The sequence below is a fragment of the Mustela nivalis genome (assembly GCF_964662115.1).
Source record: "Mustela nivalis genome assembly, chromosome: 7".
Classification (NCBI taxonomy): domain Eukaryota; kingdom Metazoa; phylum Chordata; class Mammalia; order Carnivora; family Mustelidae; genus Mustela; species Mustela nivalis.
Window position 1 is genome coordinate 76,340,245 of NC_139026.1, and position 21,887 is coordinate 76,362,131.

The window sequence follows — 21,887 nt, forward strand, 5'->3', positions numbered from 1 at the left end:
CTGCTCTGGGCCCCATTATTGCCCGAACACATTCTCCAGAACGGAGTCTTTTTTAACCATTTTTAGATATAAAATGATTTCAATGTAAGTGAAAAATTCAAGGGGAAGCAGTGTAAAAATATCTTTGGTCAGAATAGGAGATGATATAGGAAAAAAAAAAAAACATGGTACTTTTTTGTCTGTGCAATCCTTCAGCAACCAGCCTTTTTGCTGACTAACAATGCAGCCCTGCCCCAGGCTGGTTCCAAGATATTACATACATTAATAGGGCTACACCTCGGAGGGCCTAGCCAATATGACATGATGAATGGAAAGCTCCTGGTTGATGTCAGATGCTCAGGAAATACAAATTCCACCCCATCACAAAGGTTTAAGTGTGATGAAAGTACTGCTTTGGGAATGTGCCTCTGGTGTGGGTATGTGTTCCTCGAGACTGTTTTGAGGGGAATAGAAGAGTCTTAGCTGAGGCAATAAAGCCTTGAACTGGGCCAGTAAAAATGGAAATGGAAAATAAGATATAGTTGAGAGATACCTGAAGAATCAAAGAACTTAAAGACATTGGTAATTAAGAGGATATGGAAGGTTTTTTTTCTGCTCTGTGCTGCTCTATGTCATGAACTTGACTGGTAATCCTACTAGGGATCCAACCTCTCTCCACAGGCTCCATCTACTAATCTTAGAGTACAATGCTCTTTTGTTCTCCGAATTCCCATAAGCTAGCACCTGATGATGTCTCTTACTTTCTTTTGCACTGATCCTCTCCTAAACCTTCATATAGTCCATTCCATTTTCTATCTCTTGCAGTGCTAGGTATGCTGGAGGAGTCTGACATGCATTGCTGAACCACCACTCCCCAACAGGTACAAAAATCGTATTTTTAGAAAAACAGATCTGGAACATTTCACTTGGTAATTTCTTAAACCTTTTTCACCAGTCTGATTTAGATCAGATATTGAATCTCTTTTCACTCCAATGGCTTGGTTTTCAGCTGCCTTAGTAACTGTCTGACCAGCCATTCTTCTTTTGGAAAGAAAGATCCATTATTTAATACCTTATGTTATTATGTAGGTTTATAATTGTACCTGCCTACTCTGTAGGAATGTTCTACATACATGAAAGAACTCTTCTTTACATGTAGGACTTTTACCAGGCATTTAAAAAAAAAAATAAAAAGTAGATTCCAAAAACAGGGACTAGATAGGTTTGAAAGGTTTGATACGGGAGAGAATGCAGGGCAAAGGAGAACATGGGGTCCTAGAGCCAGGACTCTCAGGAGATGGCCCTGGGAGCCAAACTGCCAAGGGGCACACCTCGGAAGGAAGAGACGCAGACAGCAGAGACAAAGGCGTCAGGCAGAGATGCCACCTTGAGGACTTACTTTCCTATTATTGGATATACCCTCTTTTCCTTTTACACAGAGAGAAAATTTTCAAGAAGAGTTCATTTTTATGAATTCTGGTCTTCAGTATAGCAACTTTGGGAATCGTCAAGAATAGATTTCTTACCCTTTATTTCAAGTTTCTTTACCCTCAGGTGTTCCTTCTATTCTTTGATAATTTAGTCTAATAAAATCTGCCCTGTCCATTAAAACAATAACCCCAAAATAGCATAGTTTATACTTCTTCTAGAATCTGAGCAACAAAAGAACTTAGATGGCAAAAAAACACAGATTTTATGTTTCATTCCTTCCTTCCTTCTTTCATTCTCTCACCATGCACTTATTTAGTGCCTATAATAGGTCTGCCTCTGTTTTAGGGTACTAAGAATACAAATATAAGACATTCTCAAGAAGTTCAAAGTCTAGAGGAAATGCTGTATGAAATGAATAACCACAATGTATTATTCCGCACCCACAGAGTGCTGCTATCTGGGGGCACCCAGATTACAAGGGGAGTGATCAGGAAATAGGCAGGATCTGAGTTACATCCAGAACCCTAAGGAGCCAGGCAAAACCAGAGCTAGTGGGGATAATGAGAGACAGACAGAGACAGATGGATATAGATAGATGGAAAAAAGGAAGGGAGAAAGGGAGAAAGGAAATACACGAATGAATATCTATTATTAAGTGAAGAGGTTCCAAGTGGTCTGTTTGTGTAGGGGTGGGGGGGGACGGTGGTGAGAAAGGGTGGAGGGGAGTAGGATTGGAGTGATAAGCAGAGGTGAAAACGCGGGACTAGGCCATGTGTGCCATCCTAGAAAGTATAAAAACTTGGTGGAATTATGGAAAGGTTACAATCGAGGCAGAGAAAGAATCAGATTTGGTAAGATCATTTTAATGGTCAGAGGACAGTTCTGACTGAGCAAGACCAGAGGTACAGAGATGTGTGCAATGGAGATGGACAGAGGGGTAAAAAGTTAAGGCCCGTTGGGGAAGTTGCAATACAATGTGGGACTCGGGGGCGGGGGATGAAAATAAGCACAACTTACAGGTTTGTAAGGGGCAGGACTTCAGTTCGAGGAGATGGTCAGGAGTAGACAGTAGGGGGGAGCTAATACATTAGGTTTTGAGAAGAGTTTGGGATGCCCAAGAGGTTGCTAGAAATATATGCAGATCTCGATAGAGTTCAGGATAGAGGACAGTTCTGAAGAAAAAACTTGGGGAATCACGAAGATATGAGTGTAGTAAACGGGCCTCCTTGAAAGAGTGCCCAGGCTTGGAGAAGGGTTACCAAAGGCGACCTGTCTGAGTATGCAGAAAAGGAGCACACGGAGAAGACTGAGACAGCTTGAGAGGGGAGTGGAAAACCGGAAGAGGCTGGTGCCCTGGAAACCGAGAGAAGAGAGAACTTCACAGAGAGTGCTGTCAAATCTGTCCAAAGGTTCAGTGACATGAGGACGGAATAAATATCTGCTTCGGATGTAGCAAAAAGGCAGTCATCGGTCCCTTTGTGAGGACAACACTTCCACAAAATGGTGGGGATGGAAGCCAAAGTACGGCAGAGTGATGAGTGACTGGGGAGGGGGAGGGTGCCTCAAGAAGCACGGGGGCACGGAGATGGAGGAAGAGAAGAATGCCAGTTGTCAGAGGATGTGGCATCAGAGTTCCGTTCCTGCTAAAATCACTTTGTGAAAATCGTGCCAAGCACAAATCCTCGAATGTAGCAGGCGTTTAATAAATTTTAAATTATCCACTTAAAGGCCTTCTTCCATAAATAATGACCTCATACATTTTCTTCTTTGTAAGTATGTCCACAGTGACAAAGATCTGCATTCTGTAGGAAATGTGAGAAGTCTCAGGCTCAGTTTTGTTTTATAAAAACTATTTCCTGGAGTACCTCAGTGGCTCAGTCAGTTAAGCATCTGACTCCTGATATCAGCTCAGGTCATGACCTCAGGTTTGTGAGGTCAAGCCCTATCCCACCGCCCTCCCATCCCAATCAGGCTCTGTGCTCACCAGGAAGTCTGTTTGAGATTCTCTCTCTCCCTCTCCTCCCTCACACCGCCTGGATGCCCCCTCTTTCTCTCTCAAATAAACAAATCTTTAAAAATTTCCTGCTTCAGGATTAGATGATCCTAACATCTTTTATCACCAGTGTCTGAGCAATCAATGAGCAGACAGCACAAAGTCACTTAAAGGGATGATAAGCAGTAACAACTTCCATTAAGCAACTTTAGAAATAAAACAAAAGTCATGTATTTAATGTTTTACCGTAACAATACTACATCATTATTTCTGGAGTTACTGATTTAATAATCAATTTCTCAACCTTTCTCGTAGTAACTTCCTCAGTTCATGAAATTTGTACTCCAGCATTAAACCTGAGTAAGACTGGGGCACCTGGGTGGCTCAGTGGGTTAAAGCCTCTGCCTTCGGCTCAGGTCATGATCTCAGGGTCCTGGGTTCGAGTCCTGCATTGGGCTCTCTGCTCAGCAGGGAGCCTGCTTCCTTCTCTCTCTCTCTGCCTACTCATGATCTCTCTGTCAAATAAATAAATAAAATCTTAAAAAAACAAAACAAAACAAAAAAACAAACAAAAAAAAAACCCTGAGTAAAACTTAGGTTCTAAAGATCAGATTGGTCGTGCCAGAAAGTCAAGTATGACAGGCAAAAGAAGGACTTCAAGAATCTGGTTACTTTAATTATTCAGTACTGCCAAAAAAATTCTCTCCAAATCACTGCTGCTAGGATCAAAAAGTAAAAGCGTCAGGCATCAAAGCGACACCTGGGGATTAAGCTGCCTTTGCTTACTTAGGTCTCCAGCTCTCCATCATTTTACGACAATAGTTATCAAAATAGCAGGTAAAGTTCACTCTTAGCACCAGCAATACGCATTTTTTTCTTTTTTACCTTCCTTTAGTTTGAGGAATGATTGAGACAAGGCATGCAATTAACCATTTCTTGGTCTACATTCGAGTAAACGCTCATTCAGAGCAGATTCTCACACAGCCAAGGGGTGGCCATGCCTACAGCCAAGGGGTGGCCATGCCTTCAGCCAGCATCTAATTTGGAACAGATGGACTCAATGTCACATTTCCCCGCAAAGCTGCCACAGGAACAGGTAGTTTGGCTCCTGTCCCTGAGGTAAATAGGCTAATCTGTCAATTAGGCAGCTGCCTGAGAAGTCATTGTTTTCATCCCTCCTCTCTGGAAGCCTTTCTCGGCAGCCCCAGAAGTGCCAGCTCACCCTGAAGGGCTGTGGGAACAGAATGTGCTGGCACAGGCCATCCTGTCAACCGCGAGGGGACTCACCCGAGCTGGGAGTCGGTGAAAGTGCTTCTGTCCAGGAGCAGGTTCCCACTCCCAGCGGCTGCCACTTGGCCGGCCGTCAAGTGCGTCCTCCTCCCCCCTGCATCCACAGTGACACTGGGCCCGGCTTCCCTCACCATGCGGGTGCTGCGGAAGGAGCTCTGGTGCCAGGAGTGAGAGGCCCTGTTCTGATTGACCACCTGCAGGGGGGCAAGTGGCCGGAGGTGCCCAGGGACAGGCCCCGAAGTCAGACAGTTCTCTTTCTCCAAGAGGTTTCCCATGCTGTGACTGGTCCCGGGCCTGGGGTACGTGAGCACCACTGAGTTGACAGGGGCATTGTCGAACATGGTGTCACTCACAGACCCATACTGGTGCTGTCTGTGGTAGGTGTCATAGTGGCGATGTCTGCTCATGGCCCCGGAGTGATTGAAACCAACGATTTCTGAGCGAGCATATCGAGGCGGCAGAAGGAGGGTGGATCTCCTGCTGTCTTGGTGCCGCAAAGTGTACCCAGCCTGGCTTCTCTGACCATACTGGTAATCACTGTGTGAGTAATGAATCCTCTCAGGGCTGCTGTCTGGAGAAATCTCAAGTCTCCTCAGAGGCTGCCTCAAGGATCTTTCTTCTACTGACTTCTGTGAACTGTACTGTGCTGTTCCTCTCCCCCAGCGACTTTCGTAAGTGGCAGGGGTGCCTGTCTGCAGAGAAACAAAGTTTAAATGTGGCATAAGTCAGTTTTCATCTTTGTTAAAGACCAAGGATCCAGGACTATTACATACGGTGTCCATTTCTCTGTCTCACATGAAGATGTTGGCTACTTTTCTTTAAAAAAAAAAAAAGGGTTGACTAGTTGTTTGTACTAGGATTTGATACTATTTAAAGTTCCCAGTTTTAGAGTGCCTGGGTGGTTCAGTCAGTTAAGCATCTGCCTTCAGCTCAGGTCATGATGCCAGGGTCCTGGAATTGAGCCCCACATCAGGATCTTTGCTCATCGAGGAGCCTGCTTCTTTTTCCTTCTTCCTTCCCTCCCATATTTGTGTTTCCTCTTCATCTCTCTCTCTCTCAATAAATAAATCTTTAAAAAAAATAAAGTGCCAACTTTTCCCTGGTGTCCACACAACATCAATCTTCATATAATCAGTTTAGGGAATGGCAATATTTGAGAAAGGTAAACATTAAAAAATAATCTATGGAAGGGGCACCTGGCTCACTCAGCATGTGACTCTTGATCTCAGGGTCATGAGTTCAAGCCCCACGTTTGACACAGAGCTTACTTAAAAAAAAAAGAAAAAAGGTAAAAAAAATTAAGATCTACAAAATTTAAAAAAAAACTATGAAAGTTTAAAAATGTTTTCATGGTAATCTGATAACTAGGGTTATTCCTTGGTATCCTACCTTTAGCATGTCATAGGTTTTAATACCAGGTGAACGCCCACCAGCATAGTCACTTTCAACCAAGTGTAGGTTATAGACATACTCAGGAACACTGCTGGTTCGGTGAAGATTTCCTGCAATCAAGCATATAGTAAAATATTAAGTGGGACAATCAGTAGTTAAAGATTACATAATGGATTTAAGTAATTAAGACCAATAACAAGTATCAGGTTTATATTAGTGTTTTTAAATACTTAATTAATATCACCTTTGGATATGGGGAAAGGACCAAATGTTATCACAACAATCTTTATGAGATTTCAAAATAAAAGTTGAATTAAGAATAAAAATGAATTTTTAAAAATACTAGTTAAATTTTTTTGTAAGAGAAAGGAAAATGAGGACAGACAGTTTTCACAAAGATCCAAAAATGGGGGCACCTGGGTGGCTCAGTGGGTTAAGCGCCTGCCTTTAGCTCAAGTCATGATCCCAGGGTCCTGAGCTTGAGTCCCACACCCAGCTCCCCCTCAGCAGACAGCCTGGTTCTCCCTCTCCTCCCTGCTCTTTTGCCTCTCGCTATCTCTGTCTCTCTCTCTCAAATAAATAAATAAAATCTTTTAAAAACAACAACAACAACAAACCCCAAAGATCCAAAAATGTTTGTTATGAAACTGAGGAATTTGGGAGTCATTTATTGGCTCAGGTGGTCCATTGCATAAACATTCCATTTCTTGGGGCACCTGGATGGCTCAGTGGGTTAAAGCCTCTCTGCCTTCTGCTCAGGTCGTGATCCCAGGGTCTGCGGGGTGGGCTCTCTGCTCAGCAGGGAGCCTGCTTACCCCTCTCTCTCTCTGTTTGCCTCTCTACTTGTGATCTCTGTCAAATAAATAAATAAAAATCTTTAAAAAAGCAAAAAACAAAAAACATTCCATTTCTTAAGTCGGAGGAAAGAGACCTCTATTTCTGGGGTGGAAATTCTGAAGTTTCCTGAGAAGGGTGTAGGTGCATAAATATAATAGGGACACACAGAATCGTGACTCAATACTAGTAGATAAGATAGCCTGTAAAAACAGCAAGGTGGTTCAGTGCAGTCAAAGAAAACATCCACTTGAAAGGGGCCAAGCCTGGGGTTGAGGTTCTTGGCACCGTGAGTTAGGTAGGGCATGAAACCATTCTCTCCACTGCGAATGAGTGCTTGTGTGGAATTACCAGGCTCGATCTTATTCTGGTGGTCTAATCCAGCCCACTCCCCTACAAACACTGAGTAGGAGGCAGTGTTTCCTGCTCAGCTCTGTGGGTCTACAGGGACTCTCAATGGATGCATGTCTCTTAAAACAGCCCTTTTCTGAGGAGAGGGGTGGTAGGAGACAGTGCTATGACCCTCTTCGACTTTTTAACCCTTCTCTCAGCTTTCTGTTTGTTCTCCTTTTATAATCTCCCACCACCTTACCAAAAACAAAACAAAACCTAATCAAAATAATCACAGATCTCAGGGTACCTGGGTGGCTTAGTCGGTTGGGTGTCTGCCTTTGGCTCAGGTCATGATCCTGGAGTCTTGGGATTGAGCACACCGGGCTCCCTGCTCAGGGGGGTGTGTGCTTTTCCCTCTCCCTCTGCTCCCCATCCCCACTCAGGCGCTCTCTCTCTCTCTCTCTCTCTCTCTCAGGTAGATAAATGAAATCTTAAAAAAATAATAATAATAATCACAGATTTCCAAAACCTAGGTAATTTCTGGTTCCCTGATTTTAATCAAAATTTCTTTCTCTTTTAAAAATCAGAGGGAAAAATACTCAATGAACTCTCCTAGGTTTCAGACTGGTGAAGGATGTGGAGAATAGAACAACACAGGTGTCCCTTTCCAACACAATTGGAATATACCGACATACTTTCCCAGCAAGACTGCTATAAAGTCAAAATTTCAAAGGCTAACAATAGAGTCACATTTTTTTTTTACAGAATCACATATTTTGAGGGGGAGGGGAGATGACTGTTGCCAGAGGACTAAAAAGTATGAATCCACCGAAATTATGTTTGTACATGTGTCTTATTTCCTGAAGCCAAACAACATGGCTGGTAAATAGCTTTGGGCCTCAAAGGGTCCTGGGGGTAGGTAGGCTTGTAACTGTAACCTTTCTATAGACCAGGGAAGTTGAGGTAAGCCAGGTACCTCCTGTTTTAACAGGGGCCGGATTTCTCCATAAGGGCAGGCAAAAATGTCAGGTAGCCTTATGTTTTAACCTCAGTGACAGAGAACCTCCAAACGGAATGAGGGAAAGGAATTCTTGACAACCTCGGAACAAAGGCTGCAATGCCTTAAAGATTCAAATCTCCATATCCACCTGGGGCTCTGGCCTTTAGCCAGTTGAGGCTGTCCTAGGCTTCACCTCTGCTCTCAGCCATCCTTCCCATCCTTTCGTCACCCAGACTCCTCACCCCAGGCTATCAGAACAGAGGGCAGCAGGCCACACCTCCTGGTGGAGAAAATGAGGCCAGCTGGGCAGAGCTAGGGGACATCCTGGCTCTCATACTGAAGGGTCTGGGGACTAGGGAGCTCTCAGCACTGGAGGTGTAGTAATCAAATTACCGTAACTCAAAAAAGTCATTTTAGAATTTTAGATTATATGAAAACTGAATATATAAGTCAGGGACAATCTAGAATGGGAAAATACTAATAACACATGTGGACAGTAGCTAGAACTATTAATTCCGGTTTAAGGGCTGATGATGTAAGGGCACAGTTTTAAAAACCATGCAAATTTTTTTCCTGGGCCACTCTAGCCCATCAGCAGCAGCAGTATTAAGGACTACCCCTCCCCTACTTTCATTGCAAACATTCAGGGATAGTTAATAGGGGACTACTTCCATTTTGAAGCTGAGATTCCTGCAAGGATTTTCTAAATGTGCAAGAATCTTTGGAAAAGATCCAGCCAAACAACGTATCTTATCAAAATAGCTCATCAGTGAGTTTTATAATCAGGCTTATTGAAGTAAAATGTTTAACTCACATTGTTGCTGGGGGCTGTAAGGCTTTTTAAAGCAACTTACATGAACTCCTTGTATCTCAATATTACTTTTCTTTAAGGAGTTCAATTATTTTATATGTTTCTTTCCAATATTCTGTGATGCAGAGCCAGCTCCTATCATCTCCTTTATAAACAGGGAAACTTAATTACTTGCTTTAGATTGCAAAGCAATTTTGTATCACATTTGAACTCTGGGTTCCTCATTTCCACTGGTCTCTGCTGTTTGACTGCATTGTAGTCTTTCTGGAATTGCCATTTACCAAAGCTCTGGTGGGATCATTATCACAGGTTTTGATTGGAAAACCAAAAACAATCATTCTCTTTCCTCTAGAATCTTCATCTGGGCAACTCCAAATACTCTGTAACTATTAATTTTTTATTTGCTGACATAAGTCCTTATAAGGAAATTTATCCCTCAGTTTTCAGATGAATGAATTGAGACCAGTTTACTGGTTCCCAAAATAACTACAACACAGTTGGGAACAAGGAATAAAATAAGCTTGGATCTTTAAATCACAGACTCTCTTCCTGTGCGGCAAAGCCTGTACCTCCTGGTACTTAGCTTGCAGGTTTCACTGGTTAAAAGGCCAGGCTCAAACAACAAGCAATGCATACTGATTTGCCTAGGCAGTCATGAATTTGCCGTCAGTACAGTGGCTTAAAGATGAATTAGCAGGTGTATTCTAAGCAGCTTATTCTTAGCAGCTGTATTCGAAGATTTTATGTTTTTAAAGATTTTATTTATTTGGTCGGGGGGAGAGGACAGAGGGAGAAGGAGAAGCTGACTCCCCACTGAGCAGAGAGCCTGATGTGGGCCTCGAGCCCAGGACCCTGAGATCATGACCCAAGCCAAAGGGAGACACTTAACTGACTGAGCCATCTAGGTGCCCTTGTAGTCTAAGATTTTAAAGAAATTTTGAACTGGGTGGAATTAAAAAAAATATATATATATATACACATATATATTAATCATATATCTATTTAATGATATAATTTTATATATTATATAATTAATAATAATTAACTTAATTGAATTATATATATATCAGGATGGAAACATATCTTTAAGACAAGTCATTTTCTGTTCAGAGGAATAAATAAATAATAACTAAACATGTAATAACTCAGCCATACCCTTCTTCAAAAACAGAAAAAGAAAGCAAACAAAAGTAAGCATAGCATACTTACAGGCACAGCCTGCTTTAAATAAACTAACATGAAAATTCAGACTTTCTAACATGGAAAATTAGGGTATCATTATATTTCAAAGAAGTTTTTCTCATCACAAAATGAGGCAGGTTTCCTCCTAAACAGAAGAAATCTGTGGACTTGGCTTGGAGCCTCTACTACACTACTTTCTGTGTGCCTAGACAAATCACTTATATGCCTCAGTTTCCCATAATTCTAGTTACTAAAAAAGTTGCTCAGAGAGGTTTACCTGAGAAAGCCTATATTCAAATGCTTTCAAAATTGTAAAGCTATATGCAAAAATGAGATACTGTTTTTTAGAATTTGGGTTATGAAAATTCATTTTTTACCCTTTCTCATGAAGTAATCTGTTCAAAAAAGAGGGATAGAGTGCATGCTTTAATTTACACTGTGTTTTACTGCAGAATTTTTATTCTGGTAAATTTACCAGTGATCTTGAATTTAACTTTCTCTGGTTATTTGTGATTGACCCAGTTACTGAGGATCACAATGGCAGTAATGCGGTTTTTCCAGCCATTCATTTCATTTACACAGTGTGCAAATGTGCTTCTTGTGTCTCTTAAAGAAGGTGATGATTTATAGGAACTATTTCAAATTAATATTAATTGGGCAACACTACCCATACCTTTTTGTCTAAGAATGCCAGAGACATTTTATAAGAGAAAGGAAGACTGTAGTTACAGAACAACTTTAAACTCCACCTTCTCAAATAAAAAGCAATTACAAAAGCAATGATAGAGTAGGGTTGGGGTGATGGGGGTTGATTGTTATGGTGGAAGGATTCCAAACTGCTCAGAAGACTGCAAAGGTGTAGAACTTTCAGGATAATGTAATTTTCTCTTTCCTGATCCAAACGTGAATCTGAATGATAGGACTCGCTAAGTAGCTGTGAGGGGAAAAATATCTTGGTTTCTGGTTATGTATGCCAGTCTTGTCCAAAAAAATGGATTATTGTTAGGATTAAAAATAAACTGACTTCCATAATCAGTTTTTTGTTTGGGCATTTTGTGAGCAGATTTATTACCTAATTGGTTAAATTTAATACACCTTATAAAATCAAACTGACAAGCCTCTGTGACTCTTAGCTATATCTGAGCATGTTTTAAAAAATCAACTACAGCTGCCCTTAGTAAATAGATGATTGAGAATGGCTAAACAAGCAAACAAAACCTTTATATAACTTGCTTCTATTAGAATAGCATTCGAATTTAAAAAAAAAAAAACCATAATTTCTCTCAAGCTTCTAGTACTTTCTGCGAATGGTTAAAAAACTGATTTGGTTCACCCTAGGCTCTAAGATGAGAATTTGTAGAGCTGGAAAGAGAAGAAATTCCCATGAAAACAGGTATGGTTAGATGTATACATAGACATCAGCAGGCATTCACTGCTGATATTCATTTAAATGCTACACTTAATTGTGCTGCCGGTCACAAGATGTTGCCTTCACAGTGTAGGCTGACAATGGTCTTTTTGTGGGAAGAGAGCCCAGAAGTCTAAGAGCTATCATCTTCTTTTACTTGGCCTTTCTGCAGAAACCTCTGGGAATAGTAGTTCTCTTTCTTCACATACCTTAAGAAGATTTAACTCCTTCCTTAAGAGTAAAATTGGGGGTATGTTATTACAGGTGAGAAAGGGCATCCTGAAACCTACTGGAAGAAATCTGTATAGGGAAATTCATATTTAAATGGCTCCTTAAAGTCATTTACTAACAAAAGTAGGAGCTTAAAACATGAATTACATTAGGACCCATCAAGAACCGTACAAGAGGACTCAGGAATAAGTGAAGGATTTTTCTTTGCCTGTGTGTGCCTATGACACAAGGTTTATTTCCCTGCATTTACATTAAAAACAGCAACAATAACAACTTCTTTTATCTTTTAACTTCTGTTCTTACTTTCTAAGAAAAATGACCAGATATTTGTGGAAACCACAATTCTACAGCATGTATAGGTGTAGAACTCAGGTAGGTACTTGCTGAGGCTGGAAAATGAATGAAATTTGTTTAAAGACCATGGCAAAGATATATTTCAAAGTAGGTCGAAGTCTACTCATGCTCCTGCTGATTGAAAAATTAACAAAAACTGTGCAATGCTGCTTATTGAGACCTGGTAACACAACTTACGTCATTGACTATGAGAAACAAGTAGTATGTTGGGTATACGGTTGGAAAGGCTGAGCTGGGACTTTCTTATAAAGCTGATATTCCAGGAATCGGAACTGGGGAAATAGTGGGAAGGTGAATATGCCAGGGACAGAACCACTGTCCTCACACGATGGGCCACACGTGCCATGTACCACTGTGCAACTAGTCTGGGGCTACTCTCCCTCACACCAGATACCAGTCAGCTACTGGAAGGCCTTATTTTCATTTTTTCCCCCAATATTTTAAAATAGATTTTATTTTTTACACAGAGAGAGACAGACACAGAGAGAGCACAAGCAGGGGGAGCACCAGAAGGAAAGGGAGAAGCAGGCTCCCAGGTGAGCAGGGAGCCCGATGTGGGACTCGATCCCAGGACCCCAGAATCATGGCCCCAGCCAAAGGTAGATGTTAAACCACTGAGCCACCCAGGTACCCCACGGAAGGCCTTATTTTTCAGAAGCTTCCCCAAGCAGCTTCAAGTTATCCTCCGATAGATCCGTTTATGGCATGTGGGAGATAATCCTCAAATTACTGCTCAAGATAACCACAAAAATACATATTAAAAAGGACCCCAATACTGCAGGAGTCTATAGCATGCATTTCATTTGAGTAGCCGGAATATGTCATCATAGAATATGTGATTTTAAGCACACTGACGAAGTCCTATGTTGATCCATCCTGGAAATTTCTAAATCTATCCATTCCTGCCACGTGTCTCCTTACTTTGGCATTCCTGCCAATTCATTTGCTGAGATATCTGATAAGGACTTTAGAACTGCAATGACAAATATCACATTATACTCACAATGGTCAAAAAAGATGAATTTACAGAACTCACAAACTTAATTATTTTTCTTTTAAAAATTCACTACAGGTTTTTGTAATGAGTCTCAAGTCATTATTTCCTCCTCCTCCCTCTCAGGTACCAGGACTAATCTCTTCCCTCCCAACTCATTCAGAGCTGCTGTCCCTTCTCCTTTAAAATCCTCCTTGCACCAAGTCTTCCAGATGTATTTTCAGAAATCCCCTGCATTTTTCACATTTCTCTCTTACTAAAACATCTTCTGCGACTTGCAAATCTCCAGTCTTTAACTTGCATTCAAGATCTCTCTCTACCCTGAGATAGTGTCTATCCAACACCACTTTACTGAGTTTTGAGGGAGCGGAGAAGAGGTTAACCAGGCCAGAAGAAGGGAGGAATGAGGGTGGCAGGAATAGGAACACCAAGATAAGTCCCACATGTTTGTTTGGTGGGGGCGTAGGAGTAGGGGTGATAAGATGAAGTTTGAGAAGTTGCAGGCATCACACCATGGAGAACTTGGAATGTCATGCTGAATGAGAATTTTACTTGTAGTGGAATAGCTACGTCGATAGCAGCAAGGAACTGAAGGAATTCAAATCAAGAAATGATGCAGTGAGACTTCAGAACGTTGACTCCAGTAGTAAGGCGAGGAATGAGTCGGAGTGAGGCCAGATTCAAGCAGGAAGAGTTTGTCTTATCTTCTAGGCATCCTGACATAAAGAATCATATTTGTACTACTGCTTCTAGCAGAGCCCTGCATCAGCACTTCACAAGTTTATTGTTAAGTAGGCATATGTCCTTATCCATTTGAAATATCCCAGTTACACCAATTCAGTGTGCACGGAGTGCTTCGGGCCCACATCCATCCTGTGGATCACTACAGTGGAGTCAAAATGGGAGGAGGGCAGTCCCACACTTTGCTCTTGCCTTGGTGTGGCTGGAAGGTGTTCAAATATTTTCTCCTGTGTCTGTTATTCTGGGAATATAGAAAAAATTTCTGGGAATAGAGAAAAAATTTCCTTCCCTCTCATGTAGGCAGACTCTCTCTTCTTGAATGAGTAGACAGGATATGTTCCTTTTAGCAAGGTTGATTCTACATCTGGATGCTGAATATTTATTGTTATTCTCTTATCTGTATGCCTTAAGTATGAACCTGTAATATTTTGGTGGTTTATAAGTTCCTATTATCTGTCAAGAAAAGTTCCCATTTGTTTTCCTCCATCAGAGATAAAGGTAACAGTACAATAATTCTGATGTGGTCCTCCTTATGCCCACTCTATGGATGTATTAGGGAGATTCAAGATTTAGTGGGAGTAATTCATTAAGCTTCCAATAAGCAATGTTTTCTCTTGGAAATCAAGAGATTTCAGTACTTTGATCATGGGATTAACAGTGCTAAGCCTAAATCTGATTATTCTAAGAATATAAGTAAATGGATTCCTCTTCTTTTTTCCTTAAAGATTTTTTAAATTGATTTATTTGACAGAGACAGACACAGCAAGAGAGGGAACACAAGCAAGGGGAGTAGGAGAGGGAGAAGCAGGCTTCCCGCTGAGCAAGCAGCCCATGGGGCTCAATCCCAGAACCCTTCCCTGAGAGGAAGGCAGATGCTTAATGACTAAGCCACCCAGGCGCCCCAAGTATGCGGATTCTTCTAATAGTAATGGCAAATTGCGTTTTCAAATGCTCAAGGCTTTATTCCTTCAAAATATGCATTTCTATCTAAGTCAACATATTGGGTTCTCTACCTCATTTTAAGCACTTAAGAACATAACAACTCTTTTTATGTTCAATATCCAATCACCACTAATGACATTACACAAAAGTTATAAAATAGATTTTTAAATATTTCTATTGTAACAGGATATGAAATTCTGTTATTCCTACCATAAGAAGTCAAGAAAGCAAGATGGTTCACCCTAATACAAAGATTTTCTCCTCATTTTTTTTTTTTTAACTCCCACTTGCAACGCTGCCTTCTACTGTTTATTTCCCTAGGAGAAGTATGGCTTACATCTTCACACATTTGCGTACATGCACAAAATAGAGTCCAGCATTTGTCTAAGAACTGTATAATTTTAAATTCTTGGATATCATCTGAGATGGACACAAATGATCATTTACGGGACTTATTAATCAAGTCTGGTTTATATACTCCAGAAGTTCTAGCAACATATTTGTTATATTTCATTATAGTCATAGATAGGTTGCCAATAACATGTTTATTTTCTTAGAAAAGAAAAAATAGGGTGCTTGGGTGGCTCAGTTGGTTAAGCGATTGCCTTTGTCTCAGGTCATGATCCTGGAATCCCAGGATCCAGTCCCGCATCAGGCACCCTGGTCAGCAGGGAGTCTGCTTCTCCCTCTGACCCTCCACTTCATCAGGTCTCTCTCTCTCTCTCTATCTCTCCCTCTCAAATAAATAAAATATTTAAAAGAAGAAAAAAGAAAGCTTTTATTGACCAGATCAGAAATTCAATTTTAGTATAAAATCAGTTAACTATATCTGAAGATAAAATAATGCATAAATGTATATATCCTTATTTTAATACACGAGAACATAAGTTTTAAAGCCAGTAACCAAAACAGCACTTTAGAAGAATGAGCCAATGTGAACAATACCACGAATACGTAAGTCAGATGAATTCCCCTCTGTTCCCATCACTGGAACCCCTAGCACAGGGCATAGATAACATTAAAGGAGCCTCTTAAAAAACCTAAATAACAGTCTTCTCTTGAAAAGAATGTCTTGCATTTTATCTGTAGCACACAGAGCATTAAATTTTTATAATCAAAATCAAATATTGTTATAGTTTCACTAATTCTGAAAGATTTCTACTACACTCTCACTCAAGACCTTATGCTAAAGGATGTGTTCTCACTCTTTCTAAGGGTGTGTGGAATATAGTTTTTGTAACCATATTTTGCTAACACTCTATTTCTTTTTATTAAGTATAATCAGAAGAATTTCTAAAAAACAAAACAAAGGACACCTGGGTGGCTTAGTTGGTTAAGCTTCTGCCTTTGGCTCAGGTCATAATCCCAAGGTCCTGGGACGGATGGGGCTCCCTGCTTAGTTGAGAGCCTGCTTCTCCCTCTCCCTCTGCTGCTCCCCCTGCTTGTGCATGCTCACGCTCTCTCTCAAATAAATAAAATCTTTATTAAAAAAAAAAAATCGGGGCGCCTGGGTGGCTCAATGGGTTAAGCCTCTGCCGTCAGCTCAGGTCATGGTCTCAGGGTCGTGGGATAGAGCCCCGCATTGGGTTCTCTGCTCAGCGGGGAGGCTGCTTTCCCCCCTCTCTCTCTGCCTACTTATGATCTCTCTCTGTCAAATTAATAAATAAAATCTTAAAAAAACACACACACAAAACTAAACTAAAAACCTATACTTTTTTCTGTACTCACTGTAATTGATCTGCTAGACATTAAACAAAAAGTAGCCCATGGGCAATATTAGGCAGACATGGAGGTACATTAAATCAGGTAGCGCTAGTGACTACATTCATAACTACATTCAGAGCAGCCTGGGCACATCTCTACCACCCCACCATCTGGCTCTTTTGCCCGCTGCCCCCCCCCCCTCCGTGACTCCTGATCCCTCCCACTTTCTGAAGGACTAGCCACCTTGCTCCCAGAACTGCTTTATTCCTGGAATTCCTTTTTGGCCAACAAATAATGCATACAGGATTCGAACAGCTTTCCCACCCCTCACTCTGCTCTCCCCAATAACACCTATTAACAATAACCTTTCTTGCTTCCTTAACCAATTTTCAGTTCCTTCTCCAGAATTTCCTCTGTTCACAGATACTCAAAACATCTCGGCCAGGGAAACGAAGTAAATGACGTGCTTCAAGTTTTTATGGTGGATTTCCAAAGAAGTTGCAAATTTTATTAGGATATTGTTCACTGTGTTTTACAAGTATTACATAAAACAATTTAAAACAGGACTTTCTTCCCCATTCAAGCACCTGGGGGAACTGTGTGTTAAGTATAGTAGTACTTTCAAAGTAAGTGTAATAAATAGGATATGGACACTTTAAATTTTTTCATTTGCTAATACTTGCAGTTCTTAAATATCTCTCTGTTTTGTTTATAAAGTAATTTTTTTAAATTCCCTACAATATACTCACTCATTTCACAATGCTGCTACATACCTCTGACCCCACTGTCCTCTAACCCACCCCCCTCACACAAGGCACTTCCAAGAGTTACAGCCAACTTTAAAATGCTCTGCACAGTTTAAAACAGCAACAAAGGTTAGAATGATTTACAATGAAAACCACCCACCCATACACTGAGGTATTCAAGGCCCTTGCAGGACATTTATCAACAAATCAGCCTCATTTATCACATCTCTGTTTTCAGCAGATTATCTGTTGCCCCAATCTTGCAGGTATGTCAACAATTCAGAATTCTCCAGGGCTCTGGGACTAACAGCAGTTAACACCGGGGCCCTTTCTTCCCAGACTTTTCTTGTGTTGATACAGGACCCTTTCCAGACCAGCCCTACTCCAACAACTGCTGGTCTGTTCCAACTTTAGAAAAATGATAGTAATACGGAAATAATAAAAACAATACTCACAACCATCACAAGCCCCCAGGCCTTTCCAAAGAACTTTAATTAACAAACACGAACCACCCTCGGTAATTGTTTCATGGCATGTTAATGTTAAATTCCTTTGAAGCCGATTTCCTTTTTAAGTCTCAGAAAGCTGAGGCTTTGGAGTAAGTAGGTGTTGTTAGCGGCCTTATCTCTCTGCCTGACTTGCACTTCTGTGTAGGCTGCTGAGTGTATTTCGGCTTGCCGGAAGCTCCTGCTGTAATCAAAATATTTCACTTTGTTTCTTAGTAGGCAAAACCATTCAAGAAGTTGCCCTAAGCATTCGAGCAGAAGCACCAAGACATCGTTTGTCCCTACCACACCATTCTCTGAACTAGGGAATATTCCGCTGCTCTCTTCCTAGAATGGTTGGTCTTCCTTCCCTCACCAACCCCTCTCCAGTCCTACTGAATTTTTGAGATTTAAAATCCAGTTCCTCTAAGAAGCTTTTCAAAATTCCCTTCCGCTAGTAGTTTAACTCGTACTTCTAAACTCCATACATAATGTGTTAGCTGCTCGTCTTTGGGTTGCTTGCTATTTTTTATGTGAGAACACTGTTTTTTAGAGATTTCCTTCTTAGACATTAAACTTCTTGCCTACAAGCAAGTACAAGTCTTTAATGCAGCCCCTGCACAGTCCCCTGCATGAAGACCAGACTCATTGGATAGTTCTTGAAGTCCTCAAGCAATATGAATTTGCCATGTTATAGGGAGGACAGATCATGGTGCGTCTGGGGCAAAAAAACCAATAAATACTGAGAGAGTGATGCATTCTTTTTATGCAACTGTTTTAAGGATTTAATGAAATGCAAACATATGAAGATTTTAGAACAGTCTTAAGCACACAGTGGATGTTCAGCAAGATGATCCCTTTCCTTTTGTTGATTTTCCCCACTCATTGAACAGTGGCTGTCCAGTTGCTCTTCTGGTTAGCCATTTTCAGAGGGTAAGAAATAACATTTAATGTGCATCCCGTGTCCCCCAAGCACAATGCCCTCGTTGATTTCAGCTTAACACTGAATCTGCAAAGATTAACAGGGTGCAATGACGCCACTCATCAAAAATTAGCCTCAGTTGTCACACTCTCAAATGCAAATTTAGGTTCTTTTTTTTTTCCTTGTACTGTGGCAGTCTGGTTGTCTAGACCTCCCTACTCACAGAACTACCTCAATTTTACTTAGAGGAAAGTGAGAAGAGACCAGGGAGACCTAAGGGTCTAATAATAATCCCACTTTGTATTAATAACCAAAAAGCTTAACAATATAACTGATAAGTGGTTTAAAAATTCAGGCTCGGTGGTTTTAATACCAATTCTTCTACTTATTTGAGTGTTAACTGCTTAGTTTCCCCGTCTGTAAAATGGAGATTAAAACACCTAAGACAAAAGGTTTTTTTTTGAGAATTTACTGATACAATGAATGCAAACTACATAGTTCAATTCTTGGCACACAGTAGTGAATTGTATTAATTGCGATTACTAAATATCTTCTCTTTACCTTTCAAGTATGTAAATATTGACTGCCTGATTCTTTCACAAACTGAAAACAATATAGCCTCCCAGGGTATGCTGGGTTTTTTCCCTAATGGGTTCTACATTTGCTATCGCCCACGTTAGGTCCTCAAGAAAGAGTTCAACAAGGCAGGAAACAGATATCCCAACTTAATCGTTCAATTAGTTTTCTCTTCTCTTTTCTGTAATAAGCCTATAATGTTTTTATAATAAAGAAAATAAATCAAACTACTAATAAAAGAGTTACTACTTTGATTATCTGACTTTTAGCAAAGGAGAAAGTGATAATATCATGTTCTCTAATTTTCGCAGCTGGTTTACCATCTTCCCTTCCACCTCCCCTATAAATGACTAATATAGTGCTATTGTTTTTTGAACCCCTTTCACTTCCAAGTTTAATTTTTTTGGAGAGACCAAGGCTGTGCCTAAGAGGACGTCGCTCGCCTTAGCAAGGCGGCCAAGGCTGCTGCTGGCGGGGCCAAAGTCCCCTTCCTCCTCCGCAGGATGGTGTAGTTGTTCCCTGGCCCAGAGCCTCCTACTCAATTTTTTTCACTTCCTAGACCAACCACTCTCTCCGTACACAGGGTGGAGCGCCCTGAAATACCTGGGCGAGGCACCACAATCGCAATTTACAGGTTGTAAAAGGGAGGGCCAGTACTTTCAGGTTTTCTCTTTCAAAAAATTCATAGAGAGGTATGGATTCTTAAAAATCTAATAAAAGCTAGGAGCATTCTCCTCCAGAAAAAAATGAGCATACCAGTTTTCTGCACAGAATCTCAAAGTGTTTATAGACTCCCAGAGCCTCCAGATTAAGTCCACGACTCTAGTGGTGGGGGTTGGGGAAGGAGATTGTTAAGGAAGGGGTGAAAATCTTGTATTGAAATCTTTCATATTTATATAAATATATGTAGATGCGTATACTGAGAAAGAGGTTATTTTAGAAGAGTGCTTTCCCGAAGTAAGTGGGTCTGAGTCTGGAGGCGCGGCAGGTCATACAAAGGGACTGCGAGCAACAGGTGGGCAGAACACCAGGTCCCGCGCCCTCAGAGAGCAGCGAGTCGAAGCAACAGGGCGCTGAGAATGAGGAAGGGGAAGGGATAAGGGTGGGATGGGGGCGTTGCGGGGTGTGGCTGGGCTCTACTCACCGTTGCCCACCAAGCTGCGGCCCTTCCGGGCCAGGGTCTGCTGCACCTGCTCCTGGATCCGCAGGCTCTTGGCCGCCTGGCCGCTGCGGCTGCTGCTCCCCGCCAGCTTCAGCTTGGCCTCAGAGGGCAGAGCCAGGCTGGAGCTGTCCAGCTGCCCCAGGATCTGCTGGCCCAGGACTGTCCGGATGTAGCCGCACTCAGTCGGGGAGCCGGGGGCTGCCATGGGGCCGGAGGGGGCGACGAAGCCGCCTGCCTGCTGGGAGACCTGCGGACGAAGCTGCCGCGGAGCCCGGGGCACTGGCGCGAGCCCCGCCCCGCCGCCCAGGCCCCGCCTCCAGCCCCGCCTCCCCCACGCTTGGTTAGAGGCCCGGGCCGGGGAGAGCGCGGCCTCGAGAGCAGAGGCCCAGATTTCCCCCCAACCGCACCTCTACCCACCCGGGCAGGGGGCGCGGCTCCGGCCAGGCACGCGCACTCGGCCTGGGAGCGGGGGCGGGGCCGGCCGCGCGCAGACACCTGGCGGGTTGGACGCCCTGCGGGGAAGATGGGTGCGAGGCGCAGTCCGCCCGGGGCCGCGCAAACCCACCGAGTCACCTCGGATTCCGCCCGCCGGGGCCGCGCCCGGCTCTGGTTGCAGCACTCGGCGTCCGCGCCGCTCCGGCAGAGGATGTGATTTCCGCTTTATTGCAGAAGCAGCCGCCCTCTAGGCAGGTGCGCCCTGGAGAGTCACTTATGATCCTGGGCTAAGATTTGCTTGTGGGATCCCCAAGTGAGCAGTTTATCTGGTTAGGCAGCCTCTCCCAGACTGTTCAACATTTCATGGTTTTCCTGGACCCGAGGGTGAGAAAGGTCAGGCAGGAAGGGCAGTAGGAGGGAAAGGTGCCAAGAAGATGATGTGTGTGAAATAAAAGACGTTTTAAAGGTTTTTTTCCCCCTCCGTACAACTTCAGGGGCTCTGTACTTTTTGCACAGATGCAGTCCCAGAAACATATGTTCTTCCTCATTCAGAGCTTCTGTTTTCTCTTGTAAATACACAAATTGTACCCAGTACACTCTTGCTCACCCACTCCCTTACGAACACGCCCACAGAGAGAAACTCCAATAAGAGCTCTAGAGAAGAGCATGCTTTTAGTAGGTGATACTGTTTCACAGCCCTGCTAACGTTGATTAAGTCTGTTTATGATGGGGTTTTTGTAGAGGGCCCATGGAAGTGGCCTCTGACTTTCCATTGTATCTTCCACAACTTATATTTATCTTGCTATTAATTATGTTTCACGCGCGGTTGACTACTGAGAACTTGAGAGCCAAGCTCAACAGAAAGGGTCCTTGACCTTAAAGTTTACAGCAAGTCACTCGTCCTGATTTTCCTCTTTGGACTTGAGAGGCAGAAAGAAAAAC

The 21,887-nt window shown here is 42.3% G+C and overlaps 1 protein-coding gene and 1 long non-coding RNA gene across 3 annotated transcripts in view; both read right to left on the reverse strand.

Annotated features, from left to right (window-relative positions):
* The window catches only part of PKP2 (plakophilin 2), a 91,388-nt gene extending 70,264 nt beyond the window's left edge, over window positions 1-21,124 (reverse strand). The window contains exons 1-3 of one of the 2 annotated variants that reach the window (XM_082739499.1): window positions 20,493-21,124; window positions 6,083-6,195; window positions 4,691-5,385 (exon numbers count right to left, since the gene is read on the reverse strand). In XM_082739499.1, coding sequence (XP_082595625.1) covers window positions 4,691-5,385; window positions 6,083-6,195; window positions 20,493-20,715 — 1,031 coding nt within the window. In that variant the 5' untranslated portion in view covers window positions 20,716-21,124. The remainder of the gene's footprint in view (window positions 1-4,690; window positions 5,386-6,082; window positions 6,196-20,492) is intronic. The other variant, XM_082739500.1, reaches the window with a different exon arrangement.
* Window positions 17,840-20,170, reverse strand: LOC309869044. Its single transcript, XR_014313963.1, has 2 exons — window positions 20,105-20,170; window positions 17,840-18,055 (listed from the first exon to the last, which is right to left on the reverse strand). It is a non-coding gene; the product is annotated as an uncharacterized lncRNA (long non-coding RNA).
* Window positions 21,125-21,887: the final 763 nt, after the last annotated feature.